This window comes from Bubalus kerabau, chromosome 8, assembly GCF_029407905.1.
Source record: "Bubalus kerabau isolate K-KA32 ecotype Philippines breed swamp buffalo chromosome 8, PCC_UOA_SB_1v2, whole genome shotgun sequence".
Classification (NCBI taxonomy): domain Eukaryota; kingdom Metazoa; phylum Chordata; class Mammalia; order Artiodactyla; family Bovidae; genus Bubalus; species Bubalus kerabau.
The window spans coordinates 35,115,018-35,138,369 of record NC_073631.1 but is presented as its reverse complement, the minus strand read 5'-3'; the positions used below and the strand labels follow the sequence as shown (position 1 = coordinate 35,138,369).

General features: G+C 41.1%; 1 protein-coding gene and 1 non-coding gene across 2 annotated transcripts in view; one reads left to right on the top strand and one right to left on the bottom strand.

Moving 5' to 3' along the window:
* The window catches only part of CCDC126 (coiled-coil domain containing 126), a 77,548-nt gene that overhangs the window by 9,423 nt on the left and 44,773 nt on the right, over window positions 1-23,352 (bottom strand). Inside the window, exon 6 of the mRNA XM_055590020.1 lies at window positions 15,971-16,347. Coding sequence (XP_055445995.1) covers window positions 15,971-16,208 — 238 coding nt within the window. The 5' untranslated portion in view covers window positions 16,209-16,347. The remainder of the gene's footprint in view (window positions 1-15,970; window positions 16,348-23,352) is intronic.
* On the top strand, window positions 7,320-7,391 carry TRNAC-GCA (transfer RNA cysteine (anticodon GCA)). The gene has a single exon. It is a non-coding gene; the product is annotated as a tRNA-Cys (tRNA).

Below are 23,352 nucleotides of genomic sequence, written 5' to 3'. Positions count from 1 at the left end.
GGCATTGGAGTACAAAATAAAGCAAAGCAAAAGCTAACAAAGTTTTGCCAAGAGAATGCACTGGTCATAGCAAACAGCCTTCTCCAACAACCCAATATACATATACACACTACTAAATAGAAAATAGAAAATAAGGACCTATTGCATAGCACAGGGAACTCTATTCAGTAATCTCTAATGACCCACATGGGAAAAGAATATAAAAAAGAGTGGATATATGTATCCCTGATTCACTTTCCTATGCACCTGAAATACAATATTATAAATCAACTATACTCCAATAAAATTTTTAAAAGATTAAAAAAAAACCATCCCCAAGAAAAAGAAATGCAAAAAGACAAAATGGTTATCTGAGGAGGCCTTACAAATAGCTGAGAAAAGAAGAGAAGCGAAAGGCAAAGAAAAGGAAAGATATATCCATCTGAATGCAGAGTTCCCAAGAATAGCAAGGAGAGATAAGAGAGCTGTCCTAAATGAACAAAGCAAAGAAATAGAGGAAAACAACAGAATAGGAAAGCCTAGAGATCTCTTCAAGAAAATCAGTGATGCCAAGGAGGCATTCCATGCAAAGATGGGCACAGTAAAGGAGAGAAACAGTATGGACCTAACAGAAGCAGAAAAGATTACAAACCGGTGGCAAGAATACACAGAAGAAATATACAAAAAAAGACCTTAATGACCCAGATAACCATGATGGTGTGATCATTCACCTAGAACCAGATATCTTAGAGTGCGAAGTTAAGTGGGCCTTAGGAAGCATCACTACCAACAAAGCTAGTGGAGGTGATGGAATTCCAGTTGAGCTATTTCAAATCCTGAAAGATGATGCTGTGAAAGTGGTGCACGCAATATGCCACCAAACGTGGAAAACTCAGCAGTGGCCACAGGACTGGAAAAGGTCAGTTTTCATTCCAATCCCAAAGAAAGGCAATGCCAAAGAATGCTCAAACTACCATACAATTGCACTCATTTAACATGCTAACAAAGTAATGCTCAAAATTCTCCAAGTAAGGCTTTAACAGTACATGAACCAAGAACTTACAAATGTTTAAGCTGGATTCAGAAAAGACAGAGGAACCAGAGATCAAATTGCCAACATCCACTGGATCATAGAAAAAGCAAGACAATTCCAGAAAAACATCTACTTCTGCTTCACTGACTACACTAAAGCCTTTGACTGTGTGGATCACAACAAACTGTGGAAAATTCTTCAAGAGACGGCAATACCAGACCACCTTACCTGCCTCCTAAGAAACCTGTATGCAAGTCAAGAAGCAACAACAGTTAGAACCAGACATAGAATAACAGACTGATCCAAAATTGGGAAAGGAGTACATCAAGGCTGTATACTGTCATCCTGCTTATTTAACTTATATGCAGAGTACATCATGCGAATGCCTGGCTGGATGAAGCACAAGCTGGAATCAAGATTGGAGGGAGAAATATCAATAACCTCAGATATGTAGATGACACCACCTTTACAGCAGAAAGTGAAGAGGACCTAAAAAGTCCCTTGATTAAGGTGAAAGAGGAGAGAAAAAAAGTTGGCTTAAAAGTCAACATTCAAAAAACTAAGATCATGACATCTGGTCCCATCACTTCATGGCAAACAGATATGGAAGCAATGGAAACAGTGACAAATTTTATTTTCTTGGGCTACAAAATCACTGCAAACAGTGACTGCAGCCATGAAATGAAAAGACGATTGCTCCTTGGAAGGAAAGCTATGACCAACCTAGACAGCATATTAAAAAGCAGAGACATTACTTTGCTAACAAAAGTCCATAGAGTCCAAGATACCATTTTTCCAGTAGTCATGTATGCATGTGAGAGCTGGACCACAAAGAAGGCTGAGCACTGAAGAACTGATGCTTTCAAACTATGATATTGCAGAAGACTCTTGAGAGTTCTTTGGACTGCAAGAAGATCAAACCAGTCAATCCTAAAGGAAATCAATCCTGAATATTCACTGGAAGGACTGATGCTGAAGCTGGAACTCCAATACTTTGGCCACCTGATGGGAAGAGTTGACTCATTGGAAAAGATCCTGATGCTGGGAAAGACTGAAGGCAGGAGAAGGAAGCAACAGAGGATGAGATAGTTGGATGGCATCACCAACTCAATGGACATGAGTTTGAGCAAGCTCCAGGAGATGGTGAAGAACAGGGAAGCCTGGCATGCTGCAGTCCATGGGGTTGCAAAGAGTAGGACACAACTAACTGAACAATCATCAACTGCGACAGTTCATTTTGTGTCAATTTGGCTAGGCTATGGTATGTAGACAAATCTACCAGTCTGGATATTGCTGCGAAAGTACTGTTTTGATGGGATTAGCAAGGCCCAGTGGTAAAGAATCCACCTGCAACGCAGAAGCCACAGGATACTCAGGTTTGATCCCTGGGTCAGGAAGATCCCCTGGAGGAGGGCATGGCAACCCACTCTAGTATTCTTTCCTGAGAATCCCATGGACAAAGGAGGCTGGCAAGCTACAGTCCATAGGGTCGCAAAGAGTCAGACATGACTGAAGCAACTTAGCACAGCATTTAAACCAGTAGACTTTCAGTAATGTAATTACTCACCACTATGTGAGTATACTTCATCTAGTAAGCTGAAGATCTTAAGAAAAGACTACGGTTTATGGAACAGGAGGAGTTTTGTCCCCAGACTGACTGCCTTCAGACTCAGGACCTAAACATCAGTTCTTGCCAGAATTTTCAGCCTGCCCTGAAGATTTTGGACTTTCCAGGCTCCACAACTGCATAAGCAGTGAATTTCTTAAAGTCTATCTCTCCCTCTCCTTGATTTGTTTTATTCAGATTTAAAAATCTGAATACGCCATCCTTTTACCAACTACTTCATTTATAAGATACTGCCTTAAATATTTCCTCTACATAAATTTAGAATCACATCAAGCAGTGTTATAATTTTTCCTTCAACAATTTTTGCTTCAGTTTAGAAAAATCAAGAAGAAAAAGAATCTAGTGACCTACCTTTATTTTTATGCACTGTGTTTTTCTTTCCTTCCTGATTGTTCCAAGTTTCCTCTATTTTTATCATTTCTTTTCCAATGAAAGAACTTCTTTAGCTGTTTCTTAGTGTAGGTCTGCTGGTAACAAACTCTTTTCCTTCATCTAAGAAATACCTTTGATTTCCCTTAATTCCTAAAGGATATTTTCACTGGGTATAGAATTCTGGTTTAAGAGTTCTTTTCTTTAAGCATTTAAAACACAATATGCCAGAAACCAACACAACATTGTAAAGCAATTATCCTCCAATTAAATATATATATACATACACATGCCACTTATTTCTAGACTTGATGGTTTCTGATGAGAAATCCACTATCATCTGAATTGTCTTCTCACCGTTAAGTGTTGCTTTTCTCTAGGTGCTTTTGAAAAGATTTTTTTTTTTTTTTTTGGCCATATCACACAGTTTGTGGGATCGTCCTTGACCAGGGATTGAAGCCAGGCCACCACAGTGACAGCCCAGAATCCTAAGGTCACCAGGTAAGTCCAAGTGTTTTTTTTCCTAAGTTGCTCTTTTAAGTTTTCAGACGCTTACTTATGATGTATCAGGGCATGGACTTTTTTGACTAATCATACTTGGGGTTCACTCAGCTTCTTGAATCTGAGGTCTGTGTCTCTTGAAAAATTTGGAAAGTTTTTGGTCATAATTTTTTTTGAATTATTTTTCCAGCTCTGCCCTCATTCTCCTCTTCCACAAAAGTTACATCTGTTGTTATAATTCTACAGGTCGCTAACGTGCTGGAATTTTAAGTCTATTTTCTCTCTGTTGTTCAGGTTGGGTAATTACATCATTCTATATTTCAGTTCACTGATACTATCCTCTGTTCTCTCCTTTCTACTTTTGAGTCAATCTGCTAACTCATACTTTTCATTTCAGTCATTGTATTTTTCAGTCCAAAAATTTCCATTTAGTTTTTCTTTATATGCTCTATTTATCTCCTAAGACTTTCTGTTTCCCTGTTGAGCCTTTCTGTTCTTTCATTCTGTTATTTGTGCTCATTAATTCCTCACTGAAGCATTTAATCCTGACTGCTTTAAAACCTTTTTCAGATAATTCTAACATTAGTCATTGGTTATCTTTCTTCATTCAGTTTAAGATTTCCCTGGTTCTTGGTATGACAACTGATATATATTTGTAAGCAGGACATTTACATATTTTATTATGAAAGTCAGGATCTTATTTAAACCTCCTATGTTAAGTAGTATTCTCTGATACCACTGTGGCAGGGCAGAGGGGTGTCACCTTTTTACTGCCAGGTGGAGGCAAAAATCTAGGTTCCCGCTTAGCCTCCACTGCCACCTGAAGGTGGTGAGCTCTTTGTCACTGCTGGATGGAGGGAGGAGTTCCAGGCCCCCCCTCCCCACATACTCTTCACTGACACTGTGATGCAGACTGCTCCTTAGCACTGGGCAATGGTGGAAGTCCTCACTCTCCACACATCACCCCTGAGGAAGGGAGGTGAGCACCTCATTACTGTGTAAGGGTAGAAGTTCTGGCTCCCCATGTGGTCTCCACGTGGTGTAGAGGGAGTCTGGATGCTCTGTTATAGCCTCACAAGGGTGGGAGTCTGTGCTCCTCACTTGGCCTTTGATAACGTGGGTGGTATAGTGGTAACTTTCTTTTGTGGTGTCTGGCTAGAGGAGAATAGTTTACTGTCTATAAGTTTTTATCTTGCTAGGCTGCCCCTCTTTGGCTACAGAGAACAGGCTTCTGTTGGGGTTTTGCTTGTTTTGTCTCTGTCTGTGCCTGGTTGACAGTTCTTAATTCTCAGAATAGCATTTAAATATTAACACTAAACTGTTTTCCAATTCTCTGAAAATATTTGGTGGAGTCCATTTTTCAGCAACAACAATAGATGGTAAAACCAAAACTCTTAAAAGAAAGTAAGGTCAGACTTTGGGTGGAAAAGCCTGAGGTGAAAAAAGATGTGTTGCTGTACTTCAGGTGTAGGAAACCACAGGTCAACTGCAAATGTTCTCTAACAGTCACTGGGCATCAGAACAATAACCCCAAATTCACTGCTCTGCACAAATCACAGAATCCAAAAAATGTTACATGGGAAGAAACATAAGTTTTTTTTTTTCTTACAGAAAACTAAGAATGTTAAGCAATATTCTTAGATATCTTTTTAAGATATCTTAAAAAGAAATGATGATATCTTAAAAAGAAAGTACAAGTTACTCCTCAAAATTTACAGACAGTAATCTTAAAGCTGAACTGATCTGTCCATGGCTCTTGCAATAGTAACAATTCATTGTAGACCAACATTTTAAAAAATATATTAGCTTGTGTTTTGTTTGCCAACTGGGAAAATCACATTATATAGCTCAAGGGAAAACCATTCAATAAATATTATTTTGACTGACTAGCCTTTTTATATGGTAGCAACTAGAGGCTAAATGGTTTCTATCAATGGCTGAAAGTTCAAGTTCACCAGAACTCACGAAATACTCAACTTACTGTAATTTATATTGCCATTCCAGATTACTGGCGCAAGGATAGAATTCAAATAATGAAACTGAAATAACTGGCTACCTAGTCTGCAAAAAAGAACCAGCATCTCTTATTGTTTGCACCAGAAATCTCAACTGTATTACAGACTTGTGTGTGTGCTTGGTTGCTCAGTTCTGTCTGACTCTTTGCGACCTCGTAGACTGTAGCCTGTCAGGCTCTTCTGTCCATGAATTTTCCAGGCAAAAATACTGGAGTGGGTTGCCATTTCCTCCTCCAGGGGATCGTCTTGACCCAGGGACTGAACCTGAGTCTCCTACATCTCCCACACTGGCAGGCAGATTCTCTACCACTAGCACAACCTGGGAAGACCATATTACAGACAAAAATGTAGAAAAAAAAAAGCAAAACTGCAATATATTACAATGTGTTTTAGAAAAAAATTTTTAAGCATATAACTAAAGCATAAAAGATGATAGACATGTTTTACCATATAAATTTTTAAAAACAATATACCAAGTTATTAGACAACTGATGAATCAGAGCAAAACCATATGCTACATATACTGACGGAGTGAATGTCTTTAATAAAAAATCAGTCAAAAAGTAATTTCCCTGCAGAAAAACTGACAAAGGATACAAAATATTCCCTCTTATATGTATAAGAAATGCAAATAGGCAACAAACTAGAAAATCTTTCAACCTCTCCTGTAAACACAGAAATGCAAAAGCAAACAATTAGATGCCATTTAAAAGTAAACTGAACTGGTGCAGGGTGCAGAAACTGGCACTTCGAAAGTGGTGGGAGAGTGGAAACACAAGTGCACACTGGCAGCACAACCCTGGAGGGCAACTTGACACGTGTCTATTAAATTTAACATGCATACCCTTAGCCAGAAAGTTTCATTTTGAGGAAATTCATCCTGCTGAAACAGTCACACAAACATAAAATACCCACAAATGCATTATTCACACATATATTTCATGCTGCTAAGTCACTTCAATCGTGTCCAACTCTGTGTGACCCCATAGATGGCAGCCCAGCAGGCTCCCCCGTCCCTGGGTTCTCCAGACAAGAACACTGGAGTGGGTTGCCATTTCCTTCTCCGACGCGTGCAAGTGAAGTCACTCAGTTGTGTCTGACCCTCAGTGACCCCACTGACTGCAGCCTTCCAGGCTCCTCCGTCCATGGGATTTTCCAGGCAAGAGTACTGGAGTGGGGTTCATATATACACACATATCACAGCACTAAATCCAACATGCAAGGTTAGCAACAAATTATCCATTACTACAGAATAAGCAGGGAAAAAAGGAACCTTTTAATATGAAACAGTATTAAGTTACTAAAAAGGATGAAACAGACTATCTGTAATAACATGGAAAGGTATCTATAATCAAGTGAAAACAAGAAAGTTGCAAACTAGCATATATGCAGTACAATCCTCTTTTTGTTCAAAATGTGCTGGATGATATACCTGCAAACTAGAGCTGGTTGGTTATCTGTCTTTGTAAAAAAGTTTTACTGGAACATAGCCATGCTCCCCAGAGAAGGCAATGGCACCCCACTCCAGTACCCTTGCCTGTAAAATCCCATGGATGGAGGAGCCTGGTAGGCTGCAGTCCATGGGGTCGCTAAGAGTCGGACACGACTGAGCGACTTCACTTTCACTTTTCACTTTCCTGCACTGGAGAAGGAAATGGCAACCCACACCAGTGTCCTTGCCTGGAGAATCCCAGGGACAGGGAAGCCTGGTGGGCTGCCGTCTCTGGGGTCACACAGAGTCGGACACGACTAAAGCAACTTAGCAGCAGCAGCAGCAGCCATGCTCCCTGGTGGATCCCTGGTGGCTCAGATGGTAAAGCGTCTGCCTGCAATGCAGGAGAGCCAGGTTCGATTCCTGGCTCGGGAAGATCCCCTGGAGAAGGAAATGGCAATCCACTCCAGCACTCTTGCCTGGAAAATCCCATGGAGGGAGGGGCCTGATAGGCTACAGTCCATGGGGTCACAAAGAGTCAGACGTGACTTAGCGACTTCACAAGAAAGCAAGCAAGCCATGCTCATTTACTGAAAAGAAGACCAAATGACCCACAAGGCTGAAAATACTTAACATTTAGTCCTATAAGAAAAAGTCTGCTACTCCCAATATATACCAAATTGATTGACATTCTCTCTCTCTGCTCTTTTACTTATCTATAGTGCATATTTCTGTAATATTTGAATGCTTTTATTTTTTTATAACCAGAAATAAGTAAAAAAACATTTCAGATCACTGGTTAAATACCATGTGGCCATTAAATGATGCAGGTATATATTCACTGACATTGAACTAGCTCCACCATATATTTTAAAATATAGTTTAAAAGATACCATGTGTATGAGTCTCATTTTGCTCTTGTAACTGAGTTGTTATATACAGCTACACAGCATAGAACATTGAAATTAAAAGACGCTTACTCCTTGGCAGAAAAGTTATGACCAACCTAGATAGCATATTGAAAAGCAGAGACATTACTTTGCCAACAAAAATCCGTCTAGTCAAGGCTATGGTTCTTCCAGTGGTCATGTATGGATGTGAGAGTTGGACTGTGAAGAAAGCTGAGGGCCGAAGAATTGATGCCTTTGAACTGTAGTGTTGGAAAAGACTCTTGAGAGTCCCTTGGACTGCAAGGAGATCCAACCAGTCCATTCTGAAGGAGATCAGCCCTGGGATTTCTTTGGAGGGAATGATGCTAAAGCTGAAACTCCAGTACTTTGGCCACCTCATGCGAACAGTTGACTCACTGGAAAAGACTCTGATGCTGGGAGGGATTGGGGGCAGGAGGAGAAGGGGACGACAGAGGATGAGATGGCTGGATGGCATCACTGACTCGATGGTTGTGAGTCTCAGTGAACTCCGGGAGTTGGTGATGGACAGGGAGGCCTGGGGTGCTGCGATTCATGGGACTGCAAAGAGTCGGACACAACTGAGCGCCTGAACTGAGCATAGCACAGAACAGCTACCTTTAAAAATATCAGTTATTCTGGTCAAGCAGAGAAATTTTCTTCTCTTGTTCCGAAAGAATTGCTTCTTCACGTTTCTATCAGTGTCCTTGGACTAAACAGAATGCAAAACAATGTAACATTTAATCTGCACCTGCCACTAGTACTGCCATCTCAGTTTATACCAACTCCATCTCTGCTGCTGCTGCTGCTGCTGCTAATCACTTCAGTCGTGTCTGACTCTGTGGGACTCCACAGACAGCACCCCACCAGGCTCCCCCATTCCTAGGATTCTCCAGGCAAGAACACTGGAGTGGGTTGCCATTTCCTTCTCCATTGCAGGAAAGTGAAAAGTGAAAGTGAACTCGCTCAGTCGTGTCCGACTCTTCGCGACCCCATGGACTGCAGCCCACCAGGCTCCTCCGTCCATGGGATTTTCCAGGCAAGAGTGGGGTGCCATTGCCTTCTCCGAACTCCATATCTAGTCAACAATATTTGATTCTCAAGAGCCAATGCAGACTAACCCTCATCACTTCATAAAAGTCATCATAAAGAGAATAAAAAACAGTGTCCAGGGCATTCCCAGATAAAAATAGTTAAACTCAATAAAGGCACTTAAACCTTTGTTGACTCTAGATACTCCATCAAAACAGTAAAGGTGATTCTTTTTCACGCTCTCTTTTTTATATGCATACATGAATGAGGCCAAAGATAACAAGAAAGGAGACAACAGCAACAAAATTCCAGAAGCTGGAAAGCAAATGGATGAGACCTGGGGCTTCCCAGGTGGCGTCAGTGGTAAAGAATCTGCCTGCCAATGCAGGAGACCAAGAGATGCAGGTTGAATCCCTGGGTCATGAAGATCCCCTGGAGAAGGGCATGGCAAACCACTCCAGTATTCTTGCCTGGAGAATTTCATGGACAGAGGAGCCTGGTGGGCTACAGTCCATGGAGTCACAAAAAGTCGGACACAACGGAGCACGCACCCACGGGAGAAATGGCTACTTTGTGTCCTAGATAACTGACTTAGCATACCTGAAAAACTTGGATCTTGAAACAGAAACCAGAAAACAATTGAAAAAATAAGAGAAAACAAAGAGCAATTCATTTTTCTCCATAGAAAATCAGCCCAAATGGCCCAGAAATTGCTGTATCAGGTACTAATGAAAATAGTAGTAAAAAAGGAACCAAAAACCGAAGGACTGGATAAAAACTGATTTATAAGAAATCTGATTGCTAAATTTTCTCTACCACTCCAAACTGGGCAATGGCCCCTCCACCACTGCAGAAAATCTGAGAGGCATTTTTGGAAGCCAGTGAAACAGCTGAAGGCCTGGGCACCGCACTGAAAACTGGAGGAGGAAGTGAGAGTTCTCATAGTGAGTACTGAGGCCACTCCTCCGGCCGCACCCTTTTCCCCTGGCTCAGAGAACAAGTGTTCGCTCCCACAACACTTGGACGCATAGATGTCCTCCAAGTGTTGGAAGAGATTGGAAGCCCTTCTCTAAGGAGTCTGACCAGCTCGAGAAAAGACCTAAACATACTGATATTCAGTTCAGTTCAGTCACTCAGTCGTGTCCAACTCTTTGCAACCCCATGGACTATAGCACACCAGGCTTCCCTGTCCATCACTAACTCCTGGAACTTGGTCAAACTCATGTCCATAGAGTCGGTGGTGCCATCCAACCATTTCATTCTCTGTCATCCCCTTTTCCTCCCGCCTTCAATCTTTCCCAGCATCAGGGTCTTTTCAAATCAATCAGTTCTTCGCATCAGGTGGCCAAAGTATTGGAGTTTCAGCTTCAGCATCAGTCCTTCCAATGAATATTCAGGACTGATTTTCTTTAGGATGGACTAGTTTGATTTCCTTGCTGTCCAAAGTACTCTCAAGAGTCTTCTCCAACACCACAGTTCAAAAGCATCAATTCTTCGGCACTCAGCTTTCTTTATAGTCCAACTCTCACATTCATACATGACTGCTAGAAAAACTATGCTGCTGCTGCTGCTAAGTCGCTCAGTCGTGTCCGACTCTGTGCAACCCCATAGACAGCAGCCCACCAGGCTCCTCTGTCCCTGGGATTCTCCAAGCAAGAATACTGGAGTGGGTTGCCATTTCCTTCTCCAAGAAAAACCATAGCTCTGACTAGATGGACCTTTGTTGGCAAAGTAATGTCTCTTTTCCATATGTTTTCTAGGTTGGTCATAGCTTTTCTTCCAAGGAGCAAGCGTCTTTTAATTTCATGGCTGCAGTCACCGTCTGCAGTGATTTTGGAGCCCAAGAAAATAAAGTCTCTCACTGTTTCCATTGTTTCCCCATCTATTTGCCATGAACAGACACTAATACTATAATTAAAAAACTGGGGCACTTCCCAGGTGGTCCAGTAGTTAGGAACCCATCTCCCAGAACAGGGGATAGGGGTTCTACTCCTGGTCCGGGAGGATTCCACATGCAGCAGCAAGGCAGTTAAGCCTGTGCACCACAACTGCTGAGCCCACGTGACGCAACTACTGAAGCCCATGCACAGCAACAAGAGACCCAGCACAGCCAAAAATCAATTTGTTAATTATTTTTTAAAAAGGGAAAGAAAAGTTTAGCTGGCCTTTGTCCCAGGATCCTGGGAGGCAGACTCTGCATGCCAGGAAGTTCCTGGCTGATTGTCTTTGTTATTCATGGTGGGCCCAAGGAATTGCACTTGATATTAACATATTATTGACCAGAGAGGGATTAGCAGGAGAGGCACTAGTTTCTGCATAAACCACCCCGGGTCAATAATGTGTTAAACTGGGACTCTTGGTGCGCCCCTGGATAGTGTGTACCGAGGTGACTCAGAATGGGGGCAAGCCATACAGAAAGACCCATCTTGTGAGTAGAGGGTAAGGGCTTTCCAGTAGGAGAGAGGTGAGGGAGACTGGGAAATTGAGCTCAACCACGTGGCTAATGACTCAATCAGTCATACCTCCACAATGAAACATCAATAAAAACTCTGGACACCGAAGTTTCAGTGGGCTCACCTCACTGGCAATGCTCTTAATACTGACACACGCTGACATGCCAGGAGGGCAATGTGTTCTGATTTCATAGGGAGAAAACAACAGAAACTTCGCACCTGGAATCCTCACAGACCTGCCTTGTTTGTCTCTCCCTTTGGCTGATTCTGATTTCCATTCTGCTGTAATAAAACTGTAAGTATAGTACTTTCAGTGAGTTCCATGAGCTGATCTCATGCATCATAAACCTGAGAGGATAATGGGAACCCTGGAACTTGTAGAGAGCTGGAAAAAAAGTGGAGATGACACGGGGGACACCCAAACTTACGGCTGGTGTCTGAAGTAAGGGCAGTATTGTGAAGGATTAGGCCCTTAACCTGTGAAATTTGGCCAAGAGTCGGACACGACTGAGCGACTTAACTTTCACTTTTCACTTTCACGCATTGGAGAAAGAAATGGCAACCCACTCCAGTGTTTTTGCCTGGAGAATCCCAGGGACGGGGGAGCCTGGTGGGCTGCTGTCTATGGGGTTGCACAGAGTCAGACACGACTGAAGCGACTTAGCAGCAGCAGCAGCAGCAGTAATCAAAAGTCACTGTAAATATTAAGGATACTCCCAAACAAATGACCCAGTCAGATCGTCTGAGTGAACACCACTCAGCAACTCAGCATTTCCCATCAAGGTTTTAGTGTCTCACTCTTTAAGAACACTTCAGAAAAGTTATCACTAATTAACCTTAGGGAAATAACAAAAATGGAGCTCTTAGCAGTTAAAAATGAAAGAGACAAAATGAAAAATTCCATACAGAACTGAAAATACAGCTGAGGAAAAACTTCAACAAATAGAGCAAAAATACAAAAAGGTGGAAACTAGGAAAGCAAATAAAAGGGTATTAGTGGAAAATTCTGAAAGAGGTGGGAATACCAGACCACCTGACCTGCCTCTTGAGAAACCTATATGCAGAACAGGAAGCAACAGTTAGAACTGGACATAGAACAACAGACTGGTTCCAAATAGGAAAAGGAGTACGTCAAGGCTGTATATTGTCACCCTGCTTATTTAACTTATATGCAGAGTACATCATGAGAAATACTGGGCTGGATGAAGCACAAGCTGGAATCAAGATTGCCGGGAGAAATATCAATAACTGCAGATAGGCAGATGATACCACCCTTATGGCAGAACGTGAAGAAGAACTAAAGAGCCTCTTGATGAAAGTGAAAGAGGAGAGTCAGAAAGTTGGCTTAAAGCTCAACATTCAGAAAACTAAGATCATGGCATCCGGTCCCATCACTTCATGGCAAACAGAGGAGGAAACAGTGGAAACAGTGGCTGACTTTATTTTTGGGGGGCTCCAAAATCACTGCAGATGGTGATTGCAGCCATGAAATTAAAAGACACTTACTCCTTGGAAGGAAAGTTATGACCAACCTAGACCCACTCCAGTGTTCTTGCCTGGAGAATCCCAGGGACAGGGGAGCCTGGTGGGCTGCTGTCTATGGGATCACACAGAGTCGGACACGACTGAAATGACTTAGCAGCAGCAGCAGAAGACAGCATATTAAAAACCAGAGACATTACTTTGCCAACAAAGGTCGGTCTAGTCAAGGCTATAGTTTTCCCAGTGGTCATGTATGGATGTGAGAGTTGGACTATAAAGAAAGCTAAGCACCAAAGAATTGATGCTTTTCAAGTGTGGTGTTGGAGAAGACTTTTAAGAGTCCCTTGGACTGCAAGGAGATCCAACCAGTCCATCCTAAAGGAGATCAGTCCTGGGTGTTCATTGGAAGGACTGATGTTGAAGCTGAAACTCCAATACTTTGGCCACCTGATGGGAAGAGCTGACTCATTTGAAAAGACCCTGATGTTGGGAAAGATTGAGGGCAGGAGGAGAAGGGGACGACAGAGGATGAGGTGGCTGGATGGCATCACTGACTCAATGGACATGGATTTGGGTAGACTCTGGTAGTTGGTGATGGACAGGGAGGCCTGGCGTGCTGTGGTTCATGGGGTCGCAAAGAAGTCAGACACGACTGAGTGACTGAACTGAACTGTGAGGACCAGTTCAGAAGGCCCAAATGTTGAATAACAATTCCAAAAAGAAAGAACGAAAACAATGTGCAGGAAAAAATCAAATAAATAGTTTTGGAAAAATATTCCAAAATAAAGGACGTAAGTTTCAGGATTTAAAGAGCCCACTGAGGTTCCAACACATGAATCTATACCAAGGCACATCATCAAGAAATCTCAAGACAACAAGGTTCTACTTCATAGCACAGGGAACTATATTCAACATCCTGTGATAAATATAACAGCAAAAAAATGAGAAAGAACACGTATATATATATATACATATATACATGTTCTTTTATATATATGCTGCTTCTTAGGAATTCACAGATGTTCTGCAATTGATGATCTACAGTACTGTGAAACCCCTGGAGGAGGAAATGGCAGCCCACTCCAATGTTCTTGCCTGGAGAATCCCATGGACAGAGGAGCCCGGCGGGCTACAGTCCATGCGGTTTGCACAGAGTTGGACACAACTGAAGTGACAAAGCAGCAGCAGTAAAGTGACAACCAGGAAAAATGCAAATATGAAGTAGGGATGACCACAGCACTGATTATGCAGAAAAAGTCATATATAGTTACACCAGAATCACTTCAGAAGAAATTATCACAACATTGTAAACCAACTATACTTCAATAAATTTTTTAAAAGAAATTTGAAAAGAATAAAAATCTTATAAGCATCCAAAAATAAGTCACATATAAAGTTTGGAGAACCAGAACCGCGTTAAGATTCCCAAAAGGACAATGGAAGCTAAGAAGGAAAAAAAAGAACAAAGCCTTTAAAATCAGAGAGAAACTATTTCCAAACTAGTACCAAAACTGTCAGTTAAGCATGAAGATAGAGGGTAGCAAAAAAAAAGAAAAACTTTTCAGATATTCAGATATGCAAGGACTTTGACCGCCTTTTCTACCTTTCTGAGAAAATTCCCAGTGGGTCTATTCCCCCAAAATGAGGGCTTAACCAATAAAGGGGAAGTCACAGGATTCTAGGATACAGAGATCCAACACGACAGAGGGAAAGGGCACCCACGGGATGATGGTGGAGTGAGATCCTAGAACAATTCAGTACTGAAGCCTAAAGAGGAAACAGTCTAGGCCAGAGCAAATCCAAAGGCTCTGGAAAAGATTTTACTCAAGAAAAATGTGGTGAAATACCTAATGTGTCTGAATATACTGAAGGAGATTTAAACAGCTGTGGGGATAGAGAACTAGGCAAAGAAATAAGAATTGAGCCTTATAAATTTTATTCCCAGGGGAAAATATAGTTGTACAGAAAAGGAAAAGTAACCATAATGTATTATATGGCTCAGTAATATTAATAAATGCCACCAACACAGTCATAATAATACAAACACTGAATACTGTTCCAACCAAAATTATAATGGGCCAGAAAGCACGTGTGCATGTGTGAAAGTAGCCTAGGGTGGGTGGGATGCAATTTGGAGTAAGAAAGAAAGCTGAACTCTCACCTTGTAGTGAGATGTAAACAGATAATTCCTGTAAGTGACAAAGTCAAGAAGTAGCTCGTAGAACATGTTATTTAGAGGCATGGATGTAATCACCAAATACACCAGATTAAATAATTTTAAATGGCGGACTCTAAGGAATGGGAAATTTGAGGGCTGTTGGAGGTGGTAAAAACTGCCCTTTCACAATCATAACATGTTTGCTTGTTTAAATACATACATGTATAATTTTAATTCAAAAAATACTGAAATAGTCCCCACATTCATATACACACACCGTGATCTAGTTCTTCTCTTTAAGTCTTAAAGGCAAGAGAGAACATGACACATAAGGAACTTAAAACACAGCAGCAAGTGGGATGTGAAAAGGAGAATGGCAACAAGCAACACTGGAGACGCTGGCAAATGCTGCTCCTTAGGCATTCACAGATGTTCTGCAACTGATGATCTACAGTACTGTGAAACCCCTGGAGGAGGAAATGGCAGCCCACTCCATGTTCTCGCCTGGAGAATCCCATGGACAGAGGAGCCCGGCGGGCTACAGTCCGTGTGGTTTGCACAGAGTTGGACACAACTGAAGTGACAAAGCAGCGGCAGTAAAGCGACAACCAGGAAAAATGCAAATAGGCACTAGGGATGACCACAGCACTGATTGTGCAGGAAAAGTCACTGTATCAGGGATACATACAGAAATATCTAGCAGTAAAATGCCACGTTTTTTATAATTTAAGTATTTCCCAAAAATTGGACAAAGCAAATATTGCAAGATGTTAGAACTGTTAAGACCTAAGTGATGGATTATTTGGGTATTTATCAGGTTTCTACTTTTCAGTACATTTGAAATTTCTCATAATAAAAAGTCAAGACAAAATTGCTTTGTGAACACCTGTGCATGAAGTAGTGAGCTGGATCTCCACGACTATCACTAAATGGGGACAGGATGAAGAAGGGGAAACCAGGAATATTCTATGGTTATCTTACCATATCCTGCCATAGAAGCGCCATTCTCGACATCCATCGTGTTCTTATTTTCCTCTGCTAGGGCTTTAACATATTTTTTGCTTAAATCTAGTATCTGCTCACGTAACTTGACACTGCTTTGATGTCTTGGTCGTTGAAAAATATAGTGCAGTAACATCAATCCCCAAAGGAGTCCAAATACAAGCAAGAGTAAACTCAATTTCTGGGACATAGATTTTCTTGAGATTGTAAAAACCATTTCTGAGGAACCAAACAGACTCAACTGAAAAATGGTACCTAGAGGCAAGTCACCAGGCAATCAAGACGTGAAAGAAAAAAATCTCCTCTAATGTATATTCTTCATCTTCAGCAAGGTTGCCGCCAACTCACAATTAACTCTGTAAAATTCAGAAGAAAAAAGGCGATTAGTCTTAACTATATCAGTAATAGAATAAACAATGGTAGATTAAAGAAGAGATTCTACAAATAGTTTTCATTTGGAATTGTATTGTCTTCTTTTTGATAATTTTCTCTATCACTAAATAAGCTTCCAGGTCTTTTATCAGCTCTGTTTACACAGCTGTTTAAAAATTTAAACTAGAAATAAATGTCAGTTCATTAGAACTACCTGAAAGAAATGCCACCATGGTCATGAAACTCTGAATAACTTCTCATTGTCTGTAAATAAAACAATGAACATATAAGATTTAGAGAGAGATCAGTCTCTTCAAATACAAGTCCCCAACCTAAATGTGTGAAAGCATTTCCTCTTTCTCCTTTAAAAAAAAAAAAGTTGATTCCAAAATGAAAGTCAGAAATAGGAAAGGTGAAACAGACTGGAAGATCACAACAGCTGACTAAAAACAAAACAGAGCAGTAAGTATGCCAACGTCACTAGAAAATACTACTAATGACAACGGGTAATCTGAAAAAATAACCAATCTAAGATGACAAATAAGTCGTAATTTATAAGTTTATACTTTTAAGTATATGCCAGACATGACAAGCACTAACTTCCTTTTTTTTTAACTTTCCAAATTTACAATTCTAAACAGGAATGTATTTTTATAATTTGAGGAAAAACTGAAAAGTTATACTTCAGTTTTTTAAAAGAGATAAAGTAATAACAATCAAGGAATCATAAACAGGTTAACAGTAATAATGTGCCCAAATCACCAAAGGGTCCAGTGAAGAAAACTCTTCAATTATGTCTAATGGGATAAAATTCTTCAGGGAGAAATATACCTAGAGTCCAAAAAATTTCATTGCACAGCTTAATGAAAATAATCACTAAGAACGTTTTAACTTCCTAAAGTAGTATGGGCAAATAAAACACACTAATTCCAACCTACTTAACTGAAGTAATAAAATCTAGCTTGAGAATAATAAGACTAGAAATGAATATAGCATCAATGAAGGTAAAGCATTCAATCACTCTCAACACACATTTATGAGCCAGCATATATGATAAGCAGCAGGAAAATCCTGTTTTGCCCTAGGAATTTGATTTCTAGCATAGGTGCTTTCAAACCTTTTTGAAAATAAATTAAGAAAGTATTTACTCAATGATCTTATACAAAATATCAAAATACAAAACACATATAATCAAAGTTTTTTTAGCAAATGCATATGTGTTGAGGTATGCTTAAGGGGGAGACCTACTGCCCTGCCAATTTTGGTTCAGAAAATTCCCGTTCTTAGTTTACTCCACCCTGCCACCCAGTCCCTGACACACATCCAATAAATTCTGGAGCTTCAAGGTTTGAAGGACACCAATCTACTCTAAGTGAAGTACATTTGTCTTTCCAAACCTCACTACAACCAAGACTACACCACCAACTAGGTATGTTAATAACTATGTAAAGCAATTAAAAATTAAGGAATTAACTCATTTTCTAATTTTCTTCTACTTCTGCTTTTTTCTTCAGTTACCATGCACACAACAAACTCCTTCAGAGTTCACTGAAACAATATCATTAATATCAATATTGGATTACTAAATTTTGTTTAACAAAGTAAACATCACCTAATATTTTTTTCTACAAAGATTTTTACATTTAAGTTCAGAAAAAGTAGAAATTCTGGGTTCCCAAGCAAAATTTAAAAACATTCTTTCACATATATAAACCTTCCTTCACACATCTTTACAGGTGCTATGTCTTTTCAAGCTTGACCTGAGTGCTAGATTATCCAACCCAGTACCCAGTGGAAAAATCAACTGGGAATCTGTCCTGAAGCAGTCACAGCAGGGTTCTAAAGGTGGCATGCCCACAAAGTCAGAAAAGTGACATCACCAGAGAATTGAGAACACAGACCTGAAGGTATATTGGCAGATGAAGGTTAAAATGAGAGCCTAGAAAGCTCTAGGCTACTATACCTGTCCAAGGCCACAAAGGAAGAGACTCAAAACCAGAAGCAAGAGGATACTTCAGTTAAATAACAGCAACAATCATTACTACACTTACTTACTCATACCAGATTCTACTCTAACTCCCTACATAAATTAGCTTATTTAATCGTTACAATATCCCATACTAATAATATTCTGACTTAAACAGTTGAAAAAACTGAAGCAAACAGACATTAAATAAGTTGCCCAGTTCAAGAGGGTGGGGACATATGTATACTTATGGCTGATTCATGTTGATGTATGGCAGAAACCAACACAATATTATAAAGCAATTATCCTTCAATTAAAAATAAATAAATTTTTTAAAAAGGGAGATATATATCCTACATTAAAAAAAAAAAGTTACCCAAGATCAAACAACTAGATAGTGGGCGAGACAGGATTCAAAGCTCAGGCTCTTAACCACTGCCCTCTTTTACAGCAATGGCATTAAAAGAGCAGCAGCAGCAACCACTGTGGTGAAAGTACTGAATCCTTATCACCGGTCCAGACTGAAATAAACACTTCACAAAGGTTATTTCATTTAATATTTATATAACCTCAAAAAATAAATGTTGTTGTTCCCACTCCAAAGATGACTAAAGTAAGGCTTTACGAGGTTAGCCTGCTTAAGATTTTTTAATACGCAGGACAACTCACTTCACTTGCCTGAACTTTGACAAGGATCAGCAAGTCCACAAATTCAGAATCTATATCTCCATTCAGGGTCTCTTCTTTCCCTTAAAAGGGTCCTTGCTGCTGCTGCTAAGTCGCTTCAGTTGTGTCCAACTCTGTGTGACCCCAGAAACGACAGCCCACCAGGCTCCCCCGTCCCTGGGATTCTCCAGGCAAGAACACTGGTGTGGGTTGCCATTTCTTCTCCAAAAGGGTCCTTAAACCCAGCCATATTAGAACTCTTAGGTTTTATTAAACTCCACAAAAGTGACAAATCCCCAAACTGTAAATGGCATTAGGAAGAGAACAGGAAGTCATGGGTAAGGAAGCCGGAATGACTAGTGAAGGAGAATAGTTAAACCCAGGGAGCCTAACCCGTAAGAGGTAAAATCCCTCCAAGGAGGTACAAGCTTAAGGATGAGAGGCTGGGGAGTTCTCTGGTGGCCTAGTGGTTAGGATTCTTGGGTTTTCATTGCCATGGCCCAGGTTCAATCCCTGGTCAGGGAACTGAGATCCCACAAGATGCGCAGTGCAGCCAAATAAATTAATTTAAAAAAAAAAGGAATGACAGACTGCTCAGCATCATGAACACAAACTCTGCTTAGAGGCAGTACCAACACCAGACACAGCAAGAAAACCCTGGGAGGAGACAAGGCAGAAGCAGGGCTGAGGAGGGTATGTCCCCGGAGAAATAAATCCCAGGGAACAAGGAAGCCGAGTTTCTCAGTTTGAGGGACCCAAAGAAGCTGCAAACATTAAATAAAGAACCCCCCTTTTGGTTCTATACTGTGTATGACCCAACTGTACCACAGATTCAGAAGAGAGGCTGTCATGAAAGGTCTCCGTAGCCTTGATTCTACATGGAATGTGTCTATTCACCATTGCCTACAACAAAATTAAAGCAGACCATCTCAGAAGGAAGTGCGAAATTTATACACTGTGTAACTTGCTTGTGTTTCTTACATGGTTTTCTATAGAGATAAGAAGTTTTACTATGAAAAGGTTTTGTCTCTGGGAATAGCAAAGAGGTCAGAAGTTGGGAGCAGTTAATCCCTCAAGACATGAGAGAACTACAAAAGGACACCAAGGAATAAACAAGTGTGGAAGACACCCTAGAGCCTCCTCTAAGCTGAAATGATGCCCCAGAGCCAGCTTCTGCCTGACAAAGAGCTAAACAACTCAACAGCCCATGAGGATTCTCCACAGTGACCCAAGAAGACCTGAAAACTGTTATCTGAGGGTTCGTTTCCACAAGCTACTCCAAGCAAGTCCAGCAGAGGTAACTAAAATACCAAAAAGAATACACTTATGCTTTTGGTCTCTTCTGAGGGAATACTTCACGTTAAAAACACCTGGAAATTTTTTTTTTTTTTTAATCCCAGTGCAGAGGAGCCTGGAGGAAAACCAGAATCCTAGCCACCAGACCAGCAATGGCTAGAGGCCAGAAGCTACTTCTCCCTGGAAGTTTGCTCCCAGTAAAAAATACATTTATCCCAGAGGCAGAAACTATAAATGCAGGTACTAGAGACATAGCACAAGTGGGAAAGCACACAGAGAAGCAGTTTGTTAAGACAGAAGCAAGGCAGAGACGTACACCCGGAGCGAAAAGGGTACAGGCACCCCCTAGTGAGGAGGAGCCCCATAAGGAGGCAGTTAAGTCATTTATATACCTCAGTTCTTCCCCATCTTTGACTTCCTTCAGGCCAATTATTTGGTTTTTTTCTCCACCCTTGACCTATCCCGGGACCCTCCCCTTGGTGCCCACACACCCCAGTCAATAAGGATCTCAAAGTGAAGGCTTCTGGGAGAAGCAATCCTCTTTATCCCCTGACTTTTGACCCACCCACAAGGAGCCTTTCTGGGAATGTGTAGCATTTCCCTTGTCCCAAAAGAGGGGGGAGTAGAGATTCCTTAATCCTTTACTCAAATAGGGTTTTGCCCCTCTTTGTCCTTGCCATGACTATTACCTTAAGATGTTTAAAAGAGACAAAGACTGGCTATTTACCTTGTTTCTGCTGTTACTTCCATTTTGGAGAACAAACAGGAAGCTGACTGTAAATTCCTCAACTGCAGCCCATCTAACTCTTGTCTCAGGAAATGCTAGCAGTTCTAAGTATCAGGCCTGAAACCCACTTTTTCTTGCCCCATGAAATGCAAACAGGAGGACAGTTGTAAACATCTAACCTGGAGGCCTTCTATCTCCTGACTCATTTCTGTGCAATGTTCAAAGTTGCAAATGGCAGAGAACTTGAACACTGAACTCCCCAATTTTCCTTTGTCCTTCAAGTACCAGTTCAGCTCCTGAAAGGCCACCTAGATCAGGACAGAGACAATAATTAGAAACCTGAAGGCCTGCACTGTCACTGGGGACTTACGGCTACAATCCAGCGTAGTACTCGTCCTCCACCCAAACAGTCTAAAATACAAAAACTTTTCAATCTTAACTTTTAGGCCCCCTATATTAATTTCTTACTAATTACTTTAAAAAGTAAAACTTCAAATACGTCCCAAGTAACAATTGGAGTTTTTAAAGGCAAAAATAAAATCATTATGGAAACCGAGCAGGACCCAGTGGGGACCTCCTGGATACAAGTCCTTTCTCTGTGCCCTGTTTCTTGTTTTTAGGAAACAGACTTCATTCAGCCTCCTAGACCTTTCCTGAGTTCCAAAGGATAGAGTCAAATTGCTAATCAGCAAAGTAAGGGAATGCAGAAACAAAAGAGAAAGAGTCAAGAAACAACAGTGCAGTGATAGGGACACTCGCCAGTGGCCCAAGTGGTTAAGACGCCTCACTTCTGCAGGCGGCATGGGTTCAGTCCCTGGTCGGGGAACTAAGATCCCACATGCCACATGGTGCGGCCAAAAAAAAACAAAACAATAGTGCAGTGTTGAGGCACAGTCCTGGTTCCTCCCCAAAGAATATCCACAACACACCTCTGAGTTCTTCTGCAAGAAAAGTCCCCACACAGGTAGGAGATGGTAACTTCAGGCTGAGCACAAGATGACCCTGTTACCTCACCACCAACCAGTCAGAAGAAAGTCACACACCATACAGCCCTCACCCCAAATTTTGTCTATAAAAACTTCCTCCAAAAAATGGACTTTTTGAGCATTATCTGCCCCAGACAACTGATTCCGTTCAGGGCCCCACAGGCCTCTGTGTCCCCCATTTCTTTGATTATAAGAAACCACCTTCATTCAGCCTCCATGCCCTTCCCTGAGTTCCAATGGGGCAGATACAAGCAAATGTTAATTAGGGAAGGGAGAGCGGGCGAAACCAGGGAGAAACAGTCAGGAGCAGCTTTGGGGCAAGGTCCTGTTTCCCCCCCTAAGGATACACACAACAATGCCTTTAAGCTATGGTATCCTTTCCACAAGCAAGCAGACCCCAGACCAGTTGGACCTAAAGTTTGATGATGGTGACTCCTACCTACCTCACCACCAACCCTTCAGAAGAATACCCACAGAATGACCATACCCTCCTTAAACATTTACTATAAAACGTATTATCTTCCCCAAGTGAGAATACATTGTTTCGAGGGCAGGAGCCCACTGTCTCCCTGCCTTTGCCTGGCAAAGCACTAAAGCTATCCTTTTCTACTTCACCGAAAACTCTGTCTCCGAGATTTGATTTGGCACCAGTGTACAAAGAAGCTGAGCTATCAGCATCACAACTTGTATGGCACCTTACAATAAACACTGTACTTTCCTTCCCAACAACACAGGGTCAGCAGATTAGCTTGGCTTTACTGCATGTGGGCAGATTACAGTTTTGGTTCAGTAAAATATTAGCTTCATCATCATTATTTTGACCTGAGAGAGACAGACTTCTGAATATTTTTAGGATTCCCAGGGGAAAGTTCTCACCCAACTGCAGAAATTACAAAAGGAATTACACTCCATATGGCCCAAAAGTAGAAAAATTAAGGAGAGGAGACACACTTAAAATGAAGTATCTGTAAAGTACTAGACCTGAAGAAGGGCAACAGAATATGCTCCAAGTACCATCATCTCCAACTAAAGTACTGCCGCTACTTCAAGTGACTTCCTAGATTCCTCTCCAACCCCACTTCAAGCCATTGTCCTCAGAGCAAAACAAGCCATGATCTGAATAGTCACAATTTTAATTTCTTCCTCCAAAGGAAATATGCAAATTGTCAATAAGCACATGAAAAGGTACTCAAACTACTAATCTTTAGGGAAAAGCAAATTCAAACCACAATGAAATACCATTTGACACCATCAGGATGGCTATGAAGGGCATCAGAACGTGTCACCCCAAAATATCCACTTTGGTATAAGGATTATTTTCAGCCAAAGATAACTGAGAAACAGCAGA